At 36.8% G+C, this 20,063-nt stretch overlaps 1 protein-coding gene across 1 annotated transcript in view; it reads right to left on the reverse strand.

Moving 5' to 3' along the window:
• The window catches only part of LOC131032552 (CSC1-like protein HYP1), a 326,093-nt gene that overhangs the window by 55,771 nt on the left and 250,259 nt on the right, over positions 1–20,063 (reverse strand). Inside the window, exons 7-8 of the mRNA XM_057963567.2 lie at positions 6,616–6,895; positions 1,405–1,680 (exon numbers count right to left, since the gene is read on the reverse strand). Of these exons, the coding sequence (XP_057819550.2) occupies positions 1,405–1,680; positions 6,616–6,895 (556 nt within the window). The remainder of the gene's footprint in view (positions 1–1,404; positions 1,681–6,615; positions 6,896–20,063) is intronic.

Genomic DNA, 20,063 nt, shown 5'->3' on the forward strand with positions numbered 1-20,063 from the left:
GTGAAGTATGAAGACTTCATATACTTCAAGATGGACACCGATCAATGCTTGATGGAAACATAGAAATCAATGGATACACTACAAAATAATATTTAAATTGGATCAAAAAAATATTTGAACTGGACCTATAGGATTTGTGATAATGGCTGCACTTTCAAACTAGTATGAATCACTTGAATATGAAGATGAATGGTATCATCATAGATTCACAAAAGGAAATGATGCTTAACAAAAATAATCGGTGTGGATGTCCTCAAAGGCCATGTTATTATCAAAAAGCAATTCAGGGATTGCAGACGACAAAATGCCCACCTCAACAAATCAGAACTTGGACTTTCTTTCAAGGTTATAGGTTCTAAATTACCTTTTGTAAAAGTGACTTATGTCACTTATTGTAACTAGAAGTTAGAATTTGGACTTAATTTCTATAAAAGTTAGGTAAATCCTAACTTGTTCCCAAAAAGGTAGTTCTTAGAAGTGATCACTTAGGTGGTTATCCTTATTAGTTATGCTAGTGGTTACAAAGTAGTTATCTTGGGAAAGCCTATAAATACAAGGCTAATTCAAATGTAGGGGGACTTTTGGCAGAGGGGAAATTCTGGAAAACTTTTCAAAGAGATTGTATAAGAAGTTTTGGCTTGATATTTTGTACCCAAAGATTTTTGGACATGTACATTTTCAGAAGGATAATAAAGAATGCAATTAGTTCATATGTCCACATGTGTTACCGAGTTATTATCACTGATATATCGGATGTTAAATTGGTCATATATTTGTGTATTTATGCAATCCATTGGTTTTTGATTCAAATGGCATATGTAATTAATGAAACACAATCATACCCTTGTACCTTGGTTTGAAGGTGATAAGAAGATAAGTTGTTTCATTGTATGTTGAGATTTGTTATCTTTCTTTCATTATTGCACATCCAAACTTATTTTGTGCTAAAATCCCCTTTGTAATCATTATCAGTTGTGGAATCTTAGTTGATATTCGTAGGTCTATTGTTGAGGTTCTTGTTATTTATCTTTGTTTAGTTTTTTCTTTCCCCTTTGTACTTTCAGGTCAAAGTACACAAAAACCCTTAAAACCCTCATCATACGAGGGAGCTTCCCCTCTCAAATGTAGAGGAAAATTGCAATTTCACTGCAATCTCTCCAACTATTGGAACGGTTGTCACTGCTCTTCGCACAAACAGGGTTAGTTTTGGAGAAACGATCGCAATGACCAATCTATTTACCAACAGTTGTCTACCAAATTTTCTTTTAATGAAATATTGGCCATAAGGGGCCATGGGTTCTTCAATGCAAGAAAGGATTACCTAAATCTTAAAATAAAAAAAGCTGTGTTATTTCACATTCTCTTCAAAATCATGCGAAACAATAACAAAGGTTCAGATGCTACCTGATTGCGATATGTGATGTAGCCAACGAAAAAATATACAAGCAAGAAAGGTAGGATCAATGGTGCTAGCAAGCCATATGTGAAGCCTAGAAGCCCAAAAAGGAGCACTTTTGGGAGATCACGATGGTAAGGAAATACTGGTGCACAATCATCTTCTTCTATACCACTGGAAAAATGTCTTTTGAAAAAGTCTACAATAAGTGGGAACAACCGAGCAATTTCTAATGATAAGCCCGTCCATCCAGATGTTAAAACGTAAGTGATGAAAAATGCCGCCTGCACCAAAAATAAGACAAGTTATTATGAATCTGTCTATCTTTCAGCTTCCATGCATGTTCAAGAACATCACAACTAGGTTATAAAATGCATTACATAATACTGCTATTAGTTGTTGAATCTCTAGATTACCACAAAGAAAGAAATATCCCACAAAAGTGTAATGAGAAAAATCTCAAATAAGATAATGGCAAATGATATATGTTTGGATACAAAGGCTGATTTGACATGAGGTAACATTAAAATTGGAAGAATTAGAATCCTGAAAGAACAGCCTAATATTTGCACCAGAGGAGCATAAGGAGAGAGACAAAATATCATCACAGCAGGCCAAAATGTCACATGGTAATGACATCAGGGTTTGAACAAATTATTAACTGAAACTTGGTAAGTTAGAAGGATATAAGCAACCTCTAGAACCTTTCAATTTTATTCATATGTTTACAACATTCTTAACGAAAAGGCTTGTACAGTGCATTTAATAATTCATTACTCAATTCTACAACAATGAATGCCCTACAAGCTAACTGATATGATATTTAGTGCACAGTTTGTTATTTTTAGGCCTCTACACAATCAAAAGGCATCTTATGGTTATGGGTGATGGAATATATCAGCTAAAGATTTAAGAGAGAGGATGAGTCCAGTCCTTGAACACCGGTGCCCTAAAGTTAGACATCATGCACTTAAAATTTAATGAGATGGCTACGGAGTAACATAGCTAGCTAATAAAAACGTATGTGAGAGGTAGTCATTACTTTGAAGTTGTCTCTGATGTAAAGATTTTGATCATTCTAACACTTACCTCATAAATGTGTGGACGATCAAATTACAAACTTGCTTACAAACTTGGTAAATGCCCAAGTTTTTTTATGTTCCCTTCAATCAAATCTTCAAATTTTTAACTTTTTACAAATTTTCATAATTGTAGCAGTTGTGTGGAGAGGAAGTTGTTGTAGTTAAATAAGATCTTCACTACTAAAGTTATCCAGTTATTGCGACCATAAATGCTCTTCACTTGTCCACTTGCAAAATTAGCTTTGACTGTGAGATAGTGAGAAATTATCTTTCCATGTGATTTCCATGCTGTCCTCTTGATGGCAGCAATATGTTCAGTTATGGAGGGATTTGATTGTTTTTCTCAAGTCAAGCAAGTAGTCAGCCTTCTGCATGAGAAGATGGGCCTTCACTGTTTTGCCTTTTTCTAAAATCTACAATATGGGTCAGTGAGATTTTAAGTAAATCTGATCTATATCTGGAACTGGAAAAATCTTTAAAAAATCTCACGAGTACAGAACGAAGTTAAGGAGATATTTGATGTTTGTCAGAACTGTAGAAGAATTTCCAGCTTTTTGTTCTCATCTTTAAAATCTTTCTTTTATGATGATGTTTTTTGCTTTTAAAATTCACTCTCCTGTTATCTCAATCTGCCTTGAAAAAGTTCTTTTGAACTTGTATGAGAGGTACACTTGAGAAAGAATTAAATAAATTTGTGCATTCCATGCACTTTTGTTCTCTTTTGTCATAGCAAATCTGGGAATTTTCATTTTTTAGCATTTCATTTGAGATTTTAAGTTTTAAACAGCTAGTTTCTTTTATTTCTGGGTTTGATTTTGTGGTCAAGGAAGTGATTTTATCAAGGTAGCATTTGTGAGTTCTGGTTTGAAAGTCAAAGACAACGAGTTGAAATATACTCAAGTAGATAAGTATGCATATACGGTGCTGAAGGCTTTCAAATCTTATATTTTCATTTTGCATTTTCATGCAAATAGTTTTGGTTCCCAATCCAGCAACCAAGGCCATTCTGACTCAACAGGAGTATTAGTGTTTTAATTTGTCTGTTGAAAACAACAAAAATGGAATAGCACATACAGTAGAACCATTTCAAATTGTAAGGGGAAACTCCTAGAAACCTAATTAAACCTAGACTAAAATTATAAATGATATCCACAAGTATGCACACTATACAAGATTTTAACAGGGAATTTTGCATAGATGTAAATTACTAATTGACTATGTTTATTTCCCAGATGCATGTGCCAGCTGTTAACAACCAAGCCCAATTTTTAGACATAATGGAGAGAAAACTATCAAGCATAAATGATAAAACTCAACTTCCTATTGGCTAAAATAGAGACATTATTTGGATTTGAAGGGAAAACATAGATGAACTAACTAGATGCAACAACATAATATGATGAAAATATGAAGGATAAGAGAATGATTACGCTAGAAACCTTAGTTACCCATTCACTGCAGGGAAGTACTGGGTGTGGGTTCAATCCATTTCAAATCTGGATCCCAGTGTAGTGTAGGCAAGGTTGCATCTAGGGGACACATTCAACATGTAGATTTGTCCTAGATGAATATGGGTGAACCCAAAATGAACCTAGGAATATTTTTTGGAACCCATGGCAAACCTGATGAGTCCAAGCTAACAGTGTAAAGACCCTTACTAAATTTGTACAATCTTTTGTCACTGAATGCTATAATTTTTCTGAATATATCATCACTCACTATAACTGCTGTTTGAAGTTCAGGTTTGTAGATATCTTATTCATTTTAGTTTTCAGTTTTCAACATAGAACATGAAATAAAAAAAATTGCATTTGTAACAATAATATCACCAAGAGATGCTCAGAAAAACATAATAACTCAGATGGAAGTAAATCAGATCACACCTTGTAAGATTGCTACAGAAATACTGATATGAAATATATTTGGCCAGCATTTACATGAATAGTAAGGAAAACTATTGCTTGGCATTGGAAATTACCCAGCTAAAATACAATCTCTCCTCAAGTCTCCAAGTATCAGATGTTTATTTGGGCTCCAATAGTTATGATGAGCTTAACACCCTTTTTTGGAGTGATTTAGAATGACTTTTCCCATATTATTTTTTGTAAGTTAATTTTAGGCACCAACTGAACCAGTTGTCTGCATTTCGTTAATAGACATGTTTGTGGGTGCAGTGGATATCATTGGCTCAATAATTGGGCTCCAATAGTTATGATGAGCTTAATGCCCTTTTTTGGAGTGATTTAGAATGACTTTTCCCATATTATTTTTTGTAAGTTAGTTTTAGGCAGAAACTGAACCAGTTGTCTGCATTTCGTTTTTTAGACATGTTGGTGGGTGCAGTGGATATCATTGGCTCAATAATTGGTGTAGTCTAGTGAATTTATTCTAAATGACGATAAAATATTTTATAAAGTTAAATTAAATATTTGAATATATCATTATTTAGTATATTTTAACAAAGACTATTTGGGCACCAAGATTAAAGTATAATGCAAATATTTAATAAGGAGGCCTTTTGGAGACTTGAAAGCACTTCATGATGTCTTCAATTTTATTTTAATATTTTAAAAAAGCTATTTGGGAGAGGCCGACCCCAAAATACAAAAGAGAAAGTTTTTAGCTCATTTCTCTTATACTAAATTTGATATTTTGGATATTGCTATTGCTCTTGGAGAGGAGATTGTTCTTCTCAGGTTTGTGAGGATGAAACCCCTTGCAAGCAACACTTTCCATGTTATTGAGAGATATAATCTAGAGAATATCTTGGTGATTCCATACTGAGATCACAAATGAGCTTCAATGGTGACTTGTTGATTCCTCCTCCTCAGTTTGCACTGTTCTTGATTGCTGGATATTATTGGTGGTGACTAATTGAGAGGCTTTATTGATTTTATTCCACATCATTTACTTGTTTGAGGCTGCCTGTACCTTGCTTAAGTGAGTGCATGTGGGTTCTTGGAGAGGGTGTTTGGGGTTTGCAAAGGTTTGTGACTGAGTTTGGGGATGCCATCACTCCTTTCTTCTCTTCTCACCTCCAGCCATTCATTTTGGAGCTTCTTGGTATTGGCGCCTAGGTTTTGGCATCTTGGGAATGCATATTTTGTGAACAGCTCAAGCCATTTTATTGCTGCATTTTGTGGGTATGTTTGAAATAGATATGTAATGCTATTTAATTAAATAGTTTGCTCTTACATTTAATAAAAAATTACTTTCAGATCAGAAATAAAATCTGGAATTTTCAGCTACATGTATTTTTGAATATTGTCATATTTCTGAGTTGTTTATTAGCTGTAAGTTACTTTATTATCTGCACTTTATTTACAATTTCAAAACTGTTGCAAAATACATTTCAAAACAAAAAAACACAAGGCAAAACCAGGCAGCATACTACATTTTTCAAACACACCAAGATGTTCATCCTATTCAGAATATAAATTTGGCTTATTTTAAAGGAAATTAAAAGCCACCATGTCATTCCGGAAAATAGGCAAAAATTGAAATTACAAATTTAACAATCAATCACATCATACAATCATTTATAAAAAAAGAAACTCGTCTGTTATTGGAATACAAATCAGGGACAAAGCTGAAAAACATAAACTAGAAATTAGAGTGAACTGATTGCAATAAAGGTGGTGTAAAACTAAAGCCAATATTTAAATATCTTGTTTTGTTATTTGCAAACCATGCTAATTTATGTACCATATCAAAAATAATTGCGTAGGCAAAAATAAAATAAATTTGGGTAGATTGTTTAAAATGCATGCAGATACAAATGTTTTTGATCAATTCAACAAGGTGCAAATGTAATGCTATTAACATAGTTTTACCCATACTTTAGAGCATTTAAATATGATAAGATTAGAAAACAATGAGAAAATCATGTCCATGGATAAAAACGTCTTCCTTTCAGAAAACAGGTAAAACTATAGTTTAATTTAAAGCAGATTTTCCATCCATGCATTCTTTAATCAATTCTATGTTATAATAAGTAGAGATCAAACATACAATTTTTTTTTACTGAAACAAACTGGGTCATTTCCATCTCTATATTGCCTCTAATGAACATATAATAGCTAATGGCATTTATGGATTATGCAAGGAATCACAATTAAAATGTACCAAGCTTCTTACCTGGCCAGGAACTACAACTGCAAGTTGCCGAGGTATATCTTTAGGATTGGACAAGAAATTGTCAATTTGGCTGATAGCTGATCCTGATAATACTGTTGCAAAGAACACATTCCATATCGTGAAGTACAATACATTGATGCATGCACTCTTCATCATGCCACTATTAGATACAGACCCTTGAATGGCTGCAAATAGTATCATTGTAGGAGGAACGAAGAACATAAATAGGTTTAAAATCAAACTTGGAAGATAACCTGTGATAATTTGACTAACAACTTTTCTGCACAGAGAAAAATAAACAAGAGGGCCAACAGTCAGTGGAACCAAGAAAACGATTTTCTTTACTAAAATTATCTGCTTACAGGAAATTGAATATATGGAATGATTGGTTTCAACCAAAATTGGTAATTTACACCTTGCTTGAAAAAAAATGTTAAACTTCCTACGGAAGCTGAAAATTTTTATAGACATATATCCTAAAACAAATAAACCTCTATGTGAATGCAGAAAAGATTGCAAGTCGCAACCATAGAGGTCAAAAAAAAGGATTCAATGAGATTATTACCAGCAAAGTAATAAACAAACATATATTATAAAAGTGTTTAACATTTAACTTTGCACTTTTCAATGTGACACAAAACAGAACAGATGTTAGAAAGCAAAGCTCTCTTTAACCTAAAAATTAACCTAAACTACCCAATACATTATTACTTATTTACAAACTTTATAGTGATTTTTGGGTGATTTTGATTATGCAAAATACAACAAACTAAATAAAAAACCTACATTTTTGTTTTTTATAATCTAGAACAAAAGGCAATACAACACATCAGCACTAGATAAGAGATTTTTGGACTTGTGACTAAAACAAATCCTTACAACTACACACTGTCAGTGTTCAACAACTCAACAATGCAAGTACACATAGATTGAATAAACTAAATCACATAAACACAAACAAGTTGGTAAATTAACTGGAGGTCTCTATACAAAATCACAATCCACACCTTCTAGCTAACCAACCAAAACAATTTTACCCTCAACACACATAATGAGACATCTCGACAAGCATTTATAAGAAAAATAGGCATATATTAAACTTCATTGACAAGTGACAAATTTTCAATATAACACTAAAATACTTGATGAATGACAAATTGGGCAATGTGCAGGTGTGAGAAATAATATTAAAATCGAGTGCAAAATAGCACTTAGTTATATTGTTTAACAAAGTTATTGTGCGAAAATAAATAAAAAAGCTAACTATTACTTCCTACTCTAAGGATAACTAATTGCATCAAATGCAATTTTTATTTCAAATCCTATCCTCTAATACTAAAACAAAAATCATACCACCTCTAGTTAAGCTATAAATTGAATTTCTTACAAACTGAGTCAATACTCATATCTCTTGCATGTCAAAAGATCTAATAATAGATGATTTAAAGTTAGTTGACTACAAGCATGTCAAAAGATCTAATAATAGATGATTTAAAGTTAGTTGACTACAAGCCATAAATAAAAAACATGAAAAATAGTGGAAAGCCAAAAATAGAATAGGCTCCTCACTAAAATCTCTTATCTTGGCTAAAATAGCAAATCCAAGAATATGCTCGTCTTTGAAAATGATAAAGGCTAAAAATAGGCACTTGGATAAATGACTAGATGGATTTTGATGATTTTGCAGCTTTTCTTCTAATCATGTCTACCTTCTGAAAAACCTTGAAAACTTTAGTTTGACATTTTGAATCTCTTTGATACACTCACTCTTCTACTTTATAAACGCACCAATACACTCTAAAATCGACTTTGAACTTGCACTTTTGAATCTTTGATTCATTTTTATAGTTGTGCACTTCATCACCACATGCATGCCTAATACTTATGACTTTTTCGTATTGGATTTCTCAACAATATAGGTGTCCCCCTTTCTTGCACCTACCCATTGGGTTTCAAACATTGATGTGAGCTAAGAAAATTCTTTGATGAGGAGCACACCTTCACCCTAGACTAACAATTGGATTTGAAAGTTTTCTTGATTAGATGTGCTAAAGGACACATAACACACGCTTGCACATTGTTTTGAAACTTTGCATTTAGTATTTGAGTTTTTCTTTGTGAAGTACACCCTTAACCCAAGGCACACACCTAATAATTAGATTTTTTGAACATTAACTGTTTCCATTATTGACGTGCACCTATCACCTTAGGCACAAACTTATAGATTGAGCATTGAATTTTCAAAATGAGCTTGCCTCCTTTATGAGGTGTGTCCTCCAAAGCAAATGCATGCTTGACAATTAATGACAAAGTTTGATGAAATTTACTCTCTTTACATAGGCATGTGCTTGTCCCTAAGTGTTGTGCGTGTCGCACACACACCCCTGTCCCGAACAGGGACCCCCGATTTTTGCTTTACCCATGGCTCTGCGTTAAAGAGAGAAGGTCGACCTTTTGAGGAGGATTATAAGAGACTTCAAATCGCTCGTCCCAGGTTCAATAACTCAAAGTTTGCAAAGTGATTAAAGAGACCGAAATTAAAGAGGTGTTTTAAGCTAAGACTCTCAAATCGGCCTTCTAATCCGAAATGAGAGAAAGAAAGCCGAAATTGGCCTCCTGAGCCGAAATGATCAAAAGACAACTTCGTGCAAAAACCCATTTAGGCTCGAAAAAGATCAAAGTTTCAAAATCGGCTTCAATAAGTCGAAAGAATTAAAAGGTAAAGAATCGCGAAATGACCCCCCATTCAGCCGAAAATCACTAAAGTCACACGACGGGTCTTCTTTTCAGCCAAAATCAATCAAAAGAAAAGTTTGCGCATAATAATCCAAGTGGCCGAATCTCACAAAGTCGTGCGATTTGATGTAAATGGCCTAACTTATCAAAGGCCGAGTTTGCAGGTCCAAATCAACCCTAGGTCGTGCGTTTTGTCCAAGCGTCCCGAATTCCATAAAGCAAGAGGGGCATTTTCACTTAAACAAAATCGCACACTTTCTCTGAAATGCCCGAATAAACCCCTCTCAGATTGTTGAAAATCTCTTGGATTCGGCTTAAACGATCAAAGTTCGAAGTAAGGCAAGAAGCCGAAAATCAACAAAATTCCAAGCTCACAAAATCGCCTTTTAGGCCGAAAATCACTAAAAAATATAATCGCACAGAAGAAGTCTATAGGCTGAAAATGATTAAGAGAGATTAAAGTCGTGCATAAGGGCTTCATTGAGCCGAAAAAAAAAGCTTCAAAAATCGCGCAATATCACCTCAACGGGCCCGAAAATCATTGAGTGAAGGGCTAGGCATGAAAAAGCAAGTCTAAATCGCACAGTATCACCTCATTGAGCCGAAAATGAACAAAAGGCAAATCGCACAAAACAACTTCTTAGCCCGAAATCCATAAAGCAAGGTCGAAGCAATGTGAGAGGAGTGAGGGCGAGTTGGCAAAGGTTCGGCGTTTCCCATTACTTTGCAAAAAAAAAACAAAAACACACAATTCATTTTGAAAGCCCGATTTTCTTCTTACATTGAAGCAAAATAATATAATGGTAAGATAAAGTTCTTATTTTGGCTTCCAAGGCCGAATTTTCTCCCAAAATCAGGCAAACTTAGAAGGTAGAGTCATGCAAAAATACACTGAATGCCTGAAGTCTTATTTCAAAAGCTAGGCATTTAAAAACAAACTCAAAGTTGCATTTTAGTCTTAAAGCCCTAATTTTGCAAAGGGGAGTTTATATTATTTTAAAGAGCAAACATCTTCCCTTTTCGCCAAACAAAGCTCAACGTTGCCCTAAAATTTAATATTTGTTAAATTAATTTATTAAATTATTCAAAATGATTAATCCAAGTCGAAAATGATTATTTGCAGATCAATGACGTCGAGAAGATATGATCGTGATCAAAGCCAAGAACACATTGCGGAGCGCAAAATCGAAGCGACGAAGCATGGGGAAGCGCACCATCACCAAACCACAAGACGAAATCCATCCTCAAGACCGAAGACAAAGAACACTTCGAATGCTACAAAGTATGCATTCTCAGAAAAATGCACAGCTAGAAGAAATTCCAGAAAATCAGTTTAAAAACTGAACTGTTTTATAGATAGGTTACCAGGTTTGCCCCTGGGCCCCCCTGGTACGGGTCCTGGTTCGAATGGGTCTGTGGTTCGGTTTGAATTGGGTTTGAAAAACCCAGAGGTGGTTCGTCCCTGGTCGAACCCAGTTGAACCCGGGCGGACCCAGGTCGAACCCGAGCGACTCATAAAGGCAAAAAATATGCCAAGTTTAATTTTTTTTTGAATTCCGCCTTCTAAAAAGTGAAACTTATACCCTAAAAGTGACTTCTAAAACATTATATTCACTCATTTCACCTCATTTGTGTTGCAAACAAAAGTTTTATGAGAGCAGGTTGAAGAAAGGGTGAACAAAATTTGGCTTCCAAGATCAAAGAGGAGTTGAAGACTGATTTTTGAAGCTTCAACAAGTGTTGCAGCTTCATTTCCATACATTTTCAAGCTTCCATTGGCTGCAAGAGGTAGGTTTTTTAACATTTTTCCAACTATTTTTGTTTCACAAATTGTCAAACATGAAACTTGAATTTTTTTTCATTATTTAGTTTTTGTTTTTGAATATGTTTATATTATTTCTTGCCATAGGAACTAGAATGGCATCTACATCTTCCTCATTGGCAATGAACAAATAATTGCAAAACAAAGAAATGATCCAAATTCCCGCTTATGGAAATATGTTGACATTATAAAACAACTTCCAAGAGGTGGGGGATTCCACTGGAGATGCCATGGATGTGATATTGAATGTAATAGTTCATATTATCGGGTGGTAGGCCATTTGTGTGGAATAAAAGGAAGAGGCATCAAAAAATGCCCTAGAAAAGATGGTAAACCTATACCAGATGAGACAATGATGAAATATATTAGGGAGCATGAGGCGGCAAAAGTGGGAGAAGCCCCTAGATTGAACCAAACCGCATCAAAGAAAACAAAGGGAATGCAATGCCACAAATGAACCTCAAAGTGAACCACCCTTGACATGTAAAAGAACAAAGGGGCCTTTAGAAACCGCATTCCAAAATGAGAGTAGAGACAATGTTGATGAAGATATAGTAAGGTGCATTTATGCAAATGGGTTGTCTTTCAATGTTGTTCGCTCCCCATATTGGAAGCAAATGATAAAAAGTGTTAATGAGACTCCAAGAGGGTATAAGGGCCCCGGTTAAGAGAAGGTACGTGGAACATTATTGGAGAAAGAGGTGAAGAGGGTTGAAGATGCATTGAAACCCATAAGGGATTCATGGGTTGAGACAGGTGTAACAATTGTTTCAGATGGGTGGAAAGATGCTAAAAACCGTCCCTTGATCAATGTCATAGCGGTGTCCCCTAAAGGGGCAATGTTTTTGAAAGCTGTGAATTGTGAGGGCCAAATAAAAGATGGCCAATTTATTGCAGAAATTCTCATCTCTGCCATTAAGTCTGCGGGACCCCGCAATGTTGTCCAAATCATAATAGACAATGCAAAAAATTGTAGAGCTGCTGGTTTGTTGGTTGAGCAACGCTATGATCACATCTTTTGGACACCTTGTGCGGTACATTCACTCAATCTTATGCTACAAAGGATTGGGCAAAAAATAAAATGGATCAGAGATGTGTATGCAGAGGCTGAGGACATCCAGATGTTCATCACAAACCACCACATGTCTCAAGGGATTTTTAGAACCTATTCGAATTTGGAGCTATTGAAGGTAAATGAAATGGTAATTTAATTTTACATTTTCTGATTTTTAAAAATTTTCAATGTTCATAATATCATTGTGTAAGCTATATTGTGTATTCTTCTTTAAAGTTTGGCTTTATTTTTTAATCATTTGGCATTAATTTATGTTATAGGTTGCTGAGACCCGTTTTGCATCAAACACAATCGTCTTAAGACGACTTGTGAAAGTTAGAGTGGCACTATGCAATATGGTGATCAACACCAATTGGATTGTATGGAAGTAGAGTAGCACTGAGAGGGCAAAAAATATTAGGGAGAGAATATTGAATGAGAAATGGTGGGATCTTGTTACATATCTCTTAAGTATCACTGCGCCCATCATGAGCATGATTTGCTATACAGACATGGATAGGCTTTGCATTGGTGAGATTTATGATGGCATTGACTCAATGCTTGAAAAAATAAAGGTCACTATAAATGAAAAAGAGAATGACCCCCAGGAGAAATTCTTCAAAGAACTGGAAGTAACTATTGTAGAAAGGTGGAATAAGATGACCACTCCTTTGCATCTTCTTGCCTATGCCTTGACACCTAAGTACTATAGCAATCAGTTTCTTGATAAACCAGGAAGGATTCCACCATGGAGAGATCTAGAAGTATTTGATGGGTACAAGGCAACATTTCTTAGACTATATCCCGATGATGATTTGCGAGATGTTGTTACAAATGAGTTCATAGAATTCGCAAATGGGAAGGGTCTAAGTGTTGATGCACTTCGTCATAGATCCAAGAAGGATGCTCATAGCTGGTGGTACTTCCATGGCACATGCTTCCAACACCTACAACCCCTTGCTATTAAAGTTTTATCACAAGTAAGTTTAATTAATTAAAATTTTAAATTTACAAGTTTTAGTTTATTTATAGTTCACTTTGTAATCATAGGTTGCTAGTAATTTTATTTTTATTAATGTATAACTTTAATTGTTTACTTTGTCTTCATAGGTTGCTAGTTCATCTACTTCAGAAAGAAATTGAAGCACATACTCTTTCATCCACTCAGTAAAGCGCAATAGGCTGCTATCAAAAAGAGCAGAGAATTTAGTATATGTGCATTCCAACCTACGTCTTCTTTCACACAAACAATGTGACTACACACAAGGGGAAACGAAGATGTGGGATATAGAGCTAGAGCATACTGATTTGGATGCTCTTGCTTCTCAGCTTCTTGCATTGACACTTGATGACTCGGAAATTGAGCCAACTTGTAGTGCAAGTGCAAGTGGCATTGGCTCATCTAATGTCAATGTCAATGAGGAGGACGAGGATGAATTAGATGATCCATTTGATGATTAAACTTTATACTGTTGAAAGTTGAAACAATGATATACTTGAATATTTTGTCATTTTGATATTAAACTTGATGTATATGATGCTCTTATGGTATCATCATGATGCTATGATTAAAAGCTTATGTTTGTTTTGTTGTTTATATGATGCTATGTGACATGCAAATTTTAATTCATGCTTATAGGCTTCACAAATATCAATATATATATATATATATAAAATTTACATGTTTTTGTACTAATGAACCCAAACGAACCCAAACGAACCCAAACCCCTTTTCAAAATTTTGCCGTACCGGCGTACCGGGTTCTTCGAACCCGAACCGGTAACTTAGTTTTATTGTAAAAGATTGCCTGTGGGCCCCGTCTAATGGAATCAAAATGAGGGGACACAGGCCAGTTATGTCCAACTACTAGATTGACTAGAATTGAAGCCAAACAGTTGTAGGTAGTTGAAAATGTGGTTGGGGGGATAACTGAGAATTGAGTAGGCATGGGTTAAAGCTGCCAGGCTTCTAGAAGGCAGATTAGGACTGTTGGATGTAGTCAATCCTAGCCATCGATTCAAATTGTAAAATCTATAAAAGGTAGAGGCCTTTCTTTTGTAAAGGGTTAGAGTTTTTTTTTAGACAGTTAGAGCAGATTAGATTAGAAAGTTAGAATTTAGTAGTTAGGAATAGCTTATAAATGTTGCAGAAATTGTTGTAATAGCAGCTGAAATCGTTATATGGACATTGATTTGATGTTTATCATCTTGGTTTCATTCTGTTTGCATGGTTTCCTTCAGCAGTTTAGATAGATCTTTTTGGTGTTTAGGTATTTGATGGATTTAGGTTCATACCATTGGGGATATGCTGATTGTGTATCCCTGTGTATGGTTAGTCTGAGCCATTAAAATTGTGTTTAGTTCAATTGCAGGTGTTCGTCTGAGCTGCACCAGAATCGGGTGCTTAGCCATGCACCTGTAGTCTGAAAATCTTCTAAGTCTCCTTGAAGATTGCACCATTCTTGTGAGGTTGTGAGCTATTTTGGCCAAGCAAGGATTGGTTATGTTGAATCCGTCTACTCGCACACCAATCTAGTTAATTTTAGGTCTCTTCACCCCTTCCCTTTTGCTTTTATTTCTCAATTCGAGAATCAAATGCAGACCAACTTGTTGTAAACGCAAGGCCCCTTGTGCTCCCAACAAAACACATCAATCACTGAGTTATCCTGTAGTCATGAACTGATAGTTGGAACCTTGAGGTCGTGCCCTTTGATCAACTAAAACAACATTAGGGATTCCTTATACAAGAGAGGACAGGATACTCAACAAGTACATTCTATTCTGCGTTGGCCGGAGAGAGTTGTAGCGATACGATTTTAGCCACGTCAACACTAAGCAGAGTTGCAGCGATACGATTTTAGCCACGTCAACACTAAGCACATGCCTATACATGGTTCAATTTCATTCATAAGGTGCACTTAAGACATGTACACCTATAAATAGGGTTTTGACTTCATAATATAATCTCCATTGTGAATGCAATCCTACCCTAAGCAAACACTTGCAAATACACTTTGCTCTGATTTTTATAAATCAATTTTTGTCCTTTGATCAAATGTGCCCTTATCCCTATGTGTGCACTTGTGAACGGAAGTTATTTAACATTGATTTTCCTTCTTTGAGGTGTTTCTGTAAGATGTCGCCCCTGCTGCTACCCAAATTTTTTGCACTTTCTTCTTTTTGACTTTCCACAGATTTAAGTTTCAGGAATTGTGTCAAACAGATTGCTTGCAAATAACTCAGCCAATTTCTTCAACTTTGCCTCACACTCAACTGATGGAGATTTTGTCAAAGAGTTCAAAGTGCACAAGAAGAGATGTTTTTTGTCTTGCAATTTTGGAAGTTGTTTTGAATACACAGATTTCACATATGGTAGGACGTATTGTTTATTCAAGTTTAATGATAATGATATGCAGGAACGTTTTGACGTGTCTGAAATCGCATTACTACGGTTATATCCGGCCAACACATAATAGAATACTAAGAATCCCATCCTCTCTTGAAATAAGGAAATCCCTAGTGCTGTTTTTCAATTGATCAACGGGGATTACCTCAATGTTTCGGTTGTCAAGTCTTGACTGCAGGATAGCTTAGTGGTTTGATGTGTTTTGCTGGAAACACAAAGGGGACTTAAGGTTAGATGGACGGCTTCGAGTGAGTTCCCTAAAGTTTAATAGTCCTATATCATTTGATTTCACTTGGATTGATATTATCTCAGCTTGACTATATGGTTTCTTCTTGATTAAAAAAAGGGAAAAAAGGAAAGGGGAAAAGAGATAGAGAATATCTGATTAATTTATCTAAGACAACATATTCAGGAAAACAGACAGAAACCTCCAAAAAACCAGATTTAACATTATCAGCTAATAAAGCACAATGTTGTAAAATCTAGTGCAATCTTCAAAGGGAACTAAATTTTCATGCTACTAAACATAAATGTAGAATTTGACATCCATTCACTTGTTGTTTAACAACCGAACTGAGCACACAAATGGGTTTAGACTAACCATGCAGGGGGAGTGACAATCAGCCATTCCTTAATGGTATGAACACCAAGGCTTCTATCAAATATTATCCTAAAAATACTATCTGAAAACAAAAGACATAACAAGAATATTAAATGGTGAAGAAGGAGACCATGCACTCACAAAGAAATGAAACAACTTTAATTTCCATTAATTCTGCATAAATTTCGCAAAAGCTTCAGCAACAATCTTAGACTTCTTACAAAAATAAGGGAAAACCAACCCCTTTAAATAGAGCTTCAAAATTAGATGAATGGCCAAGATCAAAACAAAACAAGTGGCCCAGATTCATCCATACAACATAGTACCCATGCTCATAAATAGGAGACAAAATATCAACAACCACCCAAGGATGAATAATAACTACCTAAAAAGGCAATTAATAACTACCAAAAGCAGCTCAAAAAGTGCACATGCACAGAGCTCAAAGTTTATAGCTGACCTGGCAGTTAGACATGAACTTTATGGCCAAAAAGTGTCTTTTTAGATTTTAAAAGAATTATGCACTTTATGAAGGCACTTTTTCTTTTTCTGCTGCAGACCCTTTTTCTAGAAATTCATCCTCGGCATGCAAATATTCTTTCCAGAGGTCTTGACCTGCCGTACGTTCTGCCCGAACATATTCTTGAAATCTGATGCATAGCTGAAACAACACCATGAACTAAGGCATAGGAGGATGGCGTATTTTATATTGCATGCCCTCCAAATGATGATCTACATGCTTTAACCCATCCTTCCAGTCGGACCGATGAGCCTCAAAACATAAAATATTTGAATGCAATCTATTGGCAAAATCCAAGTCCTCTGTGGAGTAGGCGACCTTATCCATTCTCAATCTATCCTCCCAGTCCGGCTGCACTGTCATCGGACAAACTATTTTTCCAACCCAAAACCATTGATCAGAGGATCCTCCCACCAAGGTCCCTCATGTCCTTCAAGATTTCCTCGCATTCCGCCTGCTCTTTATTAATGGTATCTTTTGTTTCGCTCTTCATGGTGGTGGTCCAGTACCATTCTTTAAAGACGATGATGTCATAGGGATCTAGGATGGCGAACAATGTAGGAATCTATGCATGGGTCCAGAAAAGAGCCCTCATGAGGGGGAGAGTTGTAGCAACGACATCATGAACCTTGAGGCATTTTCTCTTTACCTCGAATAATTTGACCAAAATGGTCTCTCGGTGGTGGGCCATTTCTTTTACATCCTCAATGATCAGCTCTCCCTTTTCTTTAATGTCTCGAATCCATTCTTTGACAGCCTTGGCAGTATCTCGTACTCCTTCAAACTCTGTTGTAGTCCTTTGCGCCAATGCTGATGGGGGAACATGGGATTCGGGGGCATGATGCAACGGTTTTAGCAGGTGATCGATGTACCCCTCGGCTTGCTCAGCACGAACTCGGTACATGTTTCTCTCAGCAGTTATCTCGTTGAGTTGCCTAAGCATATTTTGCACAGAGTCCTTGAACTCCCCCCTTTCTTGTTCTTTGGTGGCTCGCCCTATCGTGACGGCCTTATCGGGACGGTTGTAATGCTATAATCGGCCAACGCAGTTTGATCTGCTCACTTATCGACAGGCGAGGTAGTGATATGGATGGTGCGGTTCCTCTGCTCATCCTTGGTGATTCGGGAGTAGGTCTTAGGCTTTTTCTTCCCTTTGGACTTTGTTTCTCCTATGCAAGAGAAAATATCCTCCAAGTCGATAGGTGGCTTGGTGGCTGCCCTCCGCTGTGCACGAGCAACTAACTAGTCTTGAGGTATGGTCTGCCCGGATGCTATGGTCAAATTCCCACTCTGCTCTTTAAAGGTTTCAACTAGTTCATTGCATATCTATAACTGATCTGTTATAGGGGGAACAGAGGAAGTGTCGAGTCCTTTGTTTATAGCTGAGTTCTCTCCTACCTCACTGAACAACTGTCGGGTATCCCCATGTGATGGTTGCTCCTCAGTTTTGTCGGGCTCATGGGTCTCATCCGCCCTTCATTCTCCTTCGACGGTGGTGTCATCTTTGCCGGTACTATGCAGTTGCAACTCGTGTCGACTCCCTTGGGTGAGTTCATGTACATCAGCCTCTCGATTGGACGAAATTTCTCCTTCCTCAACTTGGTTTTCAAGTTCACTAGAACCAATGATCCTCACCTCTGTATTTAGCTCGTCTTGTGTTGGAGGATTATTAGCCTCGAATGCATCAACATCGCTCTGGGAGGGCGGAGCAGGTATATAATCAAGTTCAACTACATCATCACCGGAACTGGGGTCCTTGGATGATGAAGTGACTTCTGGTCTTCTAATAGGGATCTTCTCCCTTCTAGTCCTTTTTGACGTCCAAGTCCCTCTGCTAGCTCTGGCTTTCTTCCTTTTTTCGGGCTTCTCAACCTCTTCTTTTGGTGCACTTGAGGTTCTCTCATCTTCCGAGGACTGAGAATCAAGACTATCCATCATATGGTAGGTGAATTGAATTGCTTCATGAGTTAGCCGCTCAATCTGTTGGTGTAGCCAATGATCGGTGTACCTTCCTAGGGCTGCCATAACTGCCTCAAAATTAGTAATTGGATCCTGAGATCAATCGATGCCTAGCAAGAGGTGCCTTACTGCCTCAAACTCCCGAACCTGCAAGCAATTTCCAGAATCTGTTACTTGATCCGAGACTCGACGGTATTCATAAAGTCGCATTTGCTGCACACTTAACCTTGAATAGTTATGCCATCGGATCTCATAGTCATCAGAACAAATCTTCCAATAGTCTTCAATTCATTCCTTTGCTCTGTAGCCCCTGCCGTAGGCTCTTTTTGCCAAATTGTCATGATCAAAACATTTCCTTGGGAAATGTTCCTGTAGGCCATAATAGGCTAACTCAGCAAGTGACTTATCGGCATGTGCTGCATTCTTTAAATGTACATCGAGGTTACCCAAAATCATAGGGAAGGTGAATTCAAACTGCTTCTTGTCTCTGAGTAAACTGCTCGCCGGACGTGCTTGCCTTGCAACTTCCAGAAGAATTATTTTGTCGGTTGGATAGCGTGGAAGTCGAAATGGAGCTCCTTCAAAGCCGACTATCCGGATATAGGAGAACCTAGGGAATTGAATAAACCAGGCACTGTACCTTTTTACTAAAATGGTAGCCTACTTTGAGAGCCTTATGTGTAATTCCCCCTGCATCAGCCTGACTAGGTGCATTGTGAAGGCGTCATTGACACGCTCATACTGACCAATAGTATAAGCAGGGTTGTTCTTTTTTGAGCTATGTCATGATAATGTAGTTGAGGATAGCAGTCGTACACCTTTATCTGATTGGGCTTGTTTCCGATTTCACCCTTCTTGATCAACCCTGGCAGTGGCTGGTGTTGGGCGAACATATAAACTAGGTAATTGTCATAGTGAAGTGCTTTTTCTCTTCAAGTTCGACCAACTGGGTATGGATATTATCACTGATGATCTGGGCCCAGTCGAACTTGGATTTCCCGGCGAAGACCTGCTCCATAAAATAGAACATCCACTCTTAAAAAAGGTTAGACTGAGGGAGTCCCATAACCCGGCTGAGCAAGGTGACCATATCCCCATGCTCATTATGAAAGTCACTTCTCGGGGTCTTTTTCCCAATTCTAATACTTGGAGGCCTTCTCTCCTTATACCATTCCTCGTTTGTCAATGTCCTGCATTTAGCAGGGTTCATGTCATATGCAACTTGTGCTTCATCTATGGTTGTCGCAATCGGGTTATCCGGGAAGGGGATGTCGAATGCGTCACCAATGGCCTCAGGTGTGCAGTCAACTAGGACCATATTTTCCAGAACCACTAATCTGGTCTCTGGTT

The sequence above is a fragment of the Cryptomeria japonica genome, chromosome 3 (genome assembly GCF_030272615.1).
Source record: "Cryptomeria japonica chromosome 3, Sugi_1.0, whole genome shotgun sequence".
Lineage (NCBI taxonomy): Eukaryota > Viridiplantae > Streptophyta > Pinopsida > Cupressales > Cupressaceae > Cryptomeria > Cryptomeria japonica.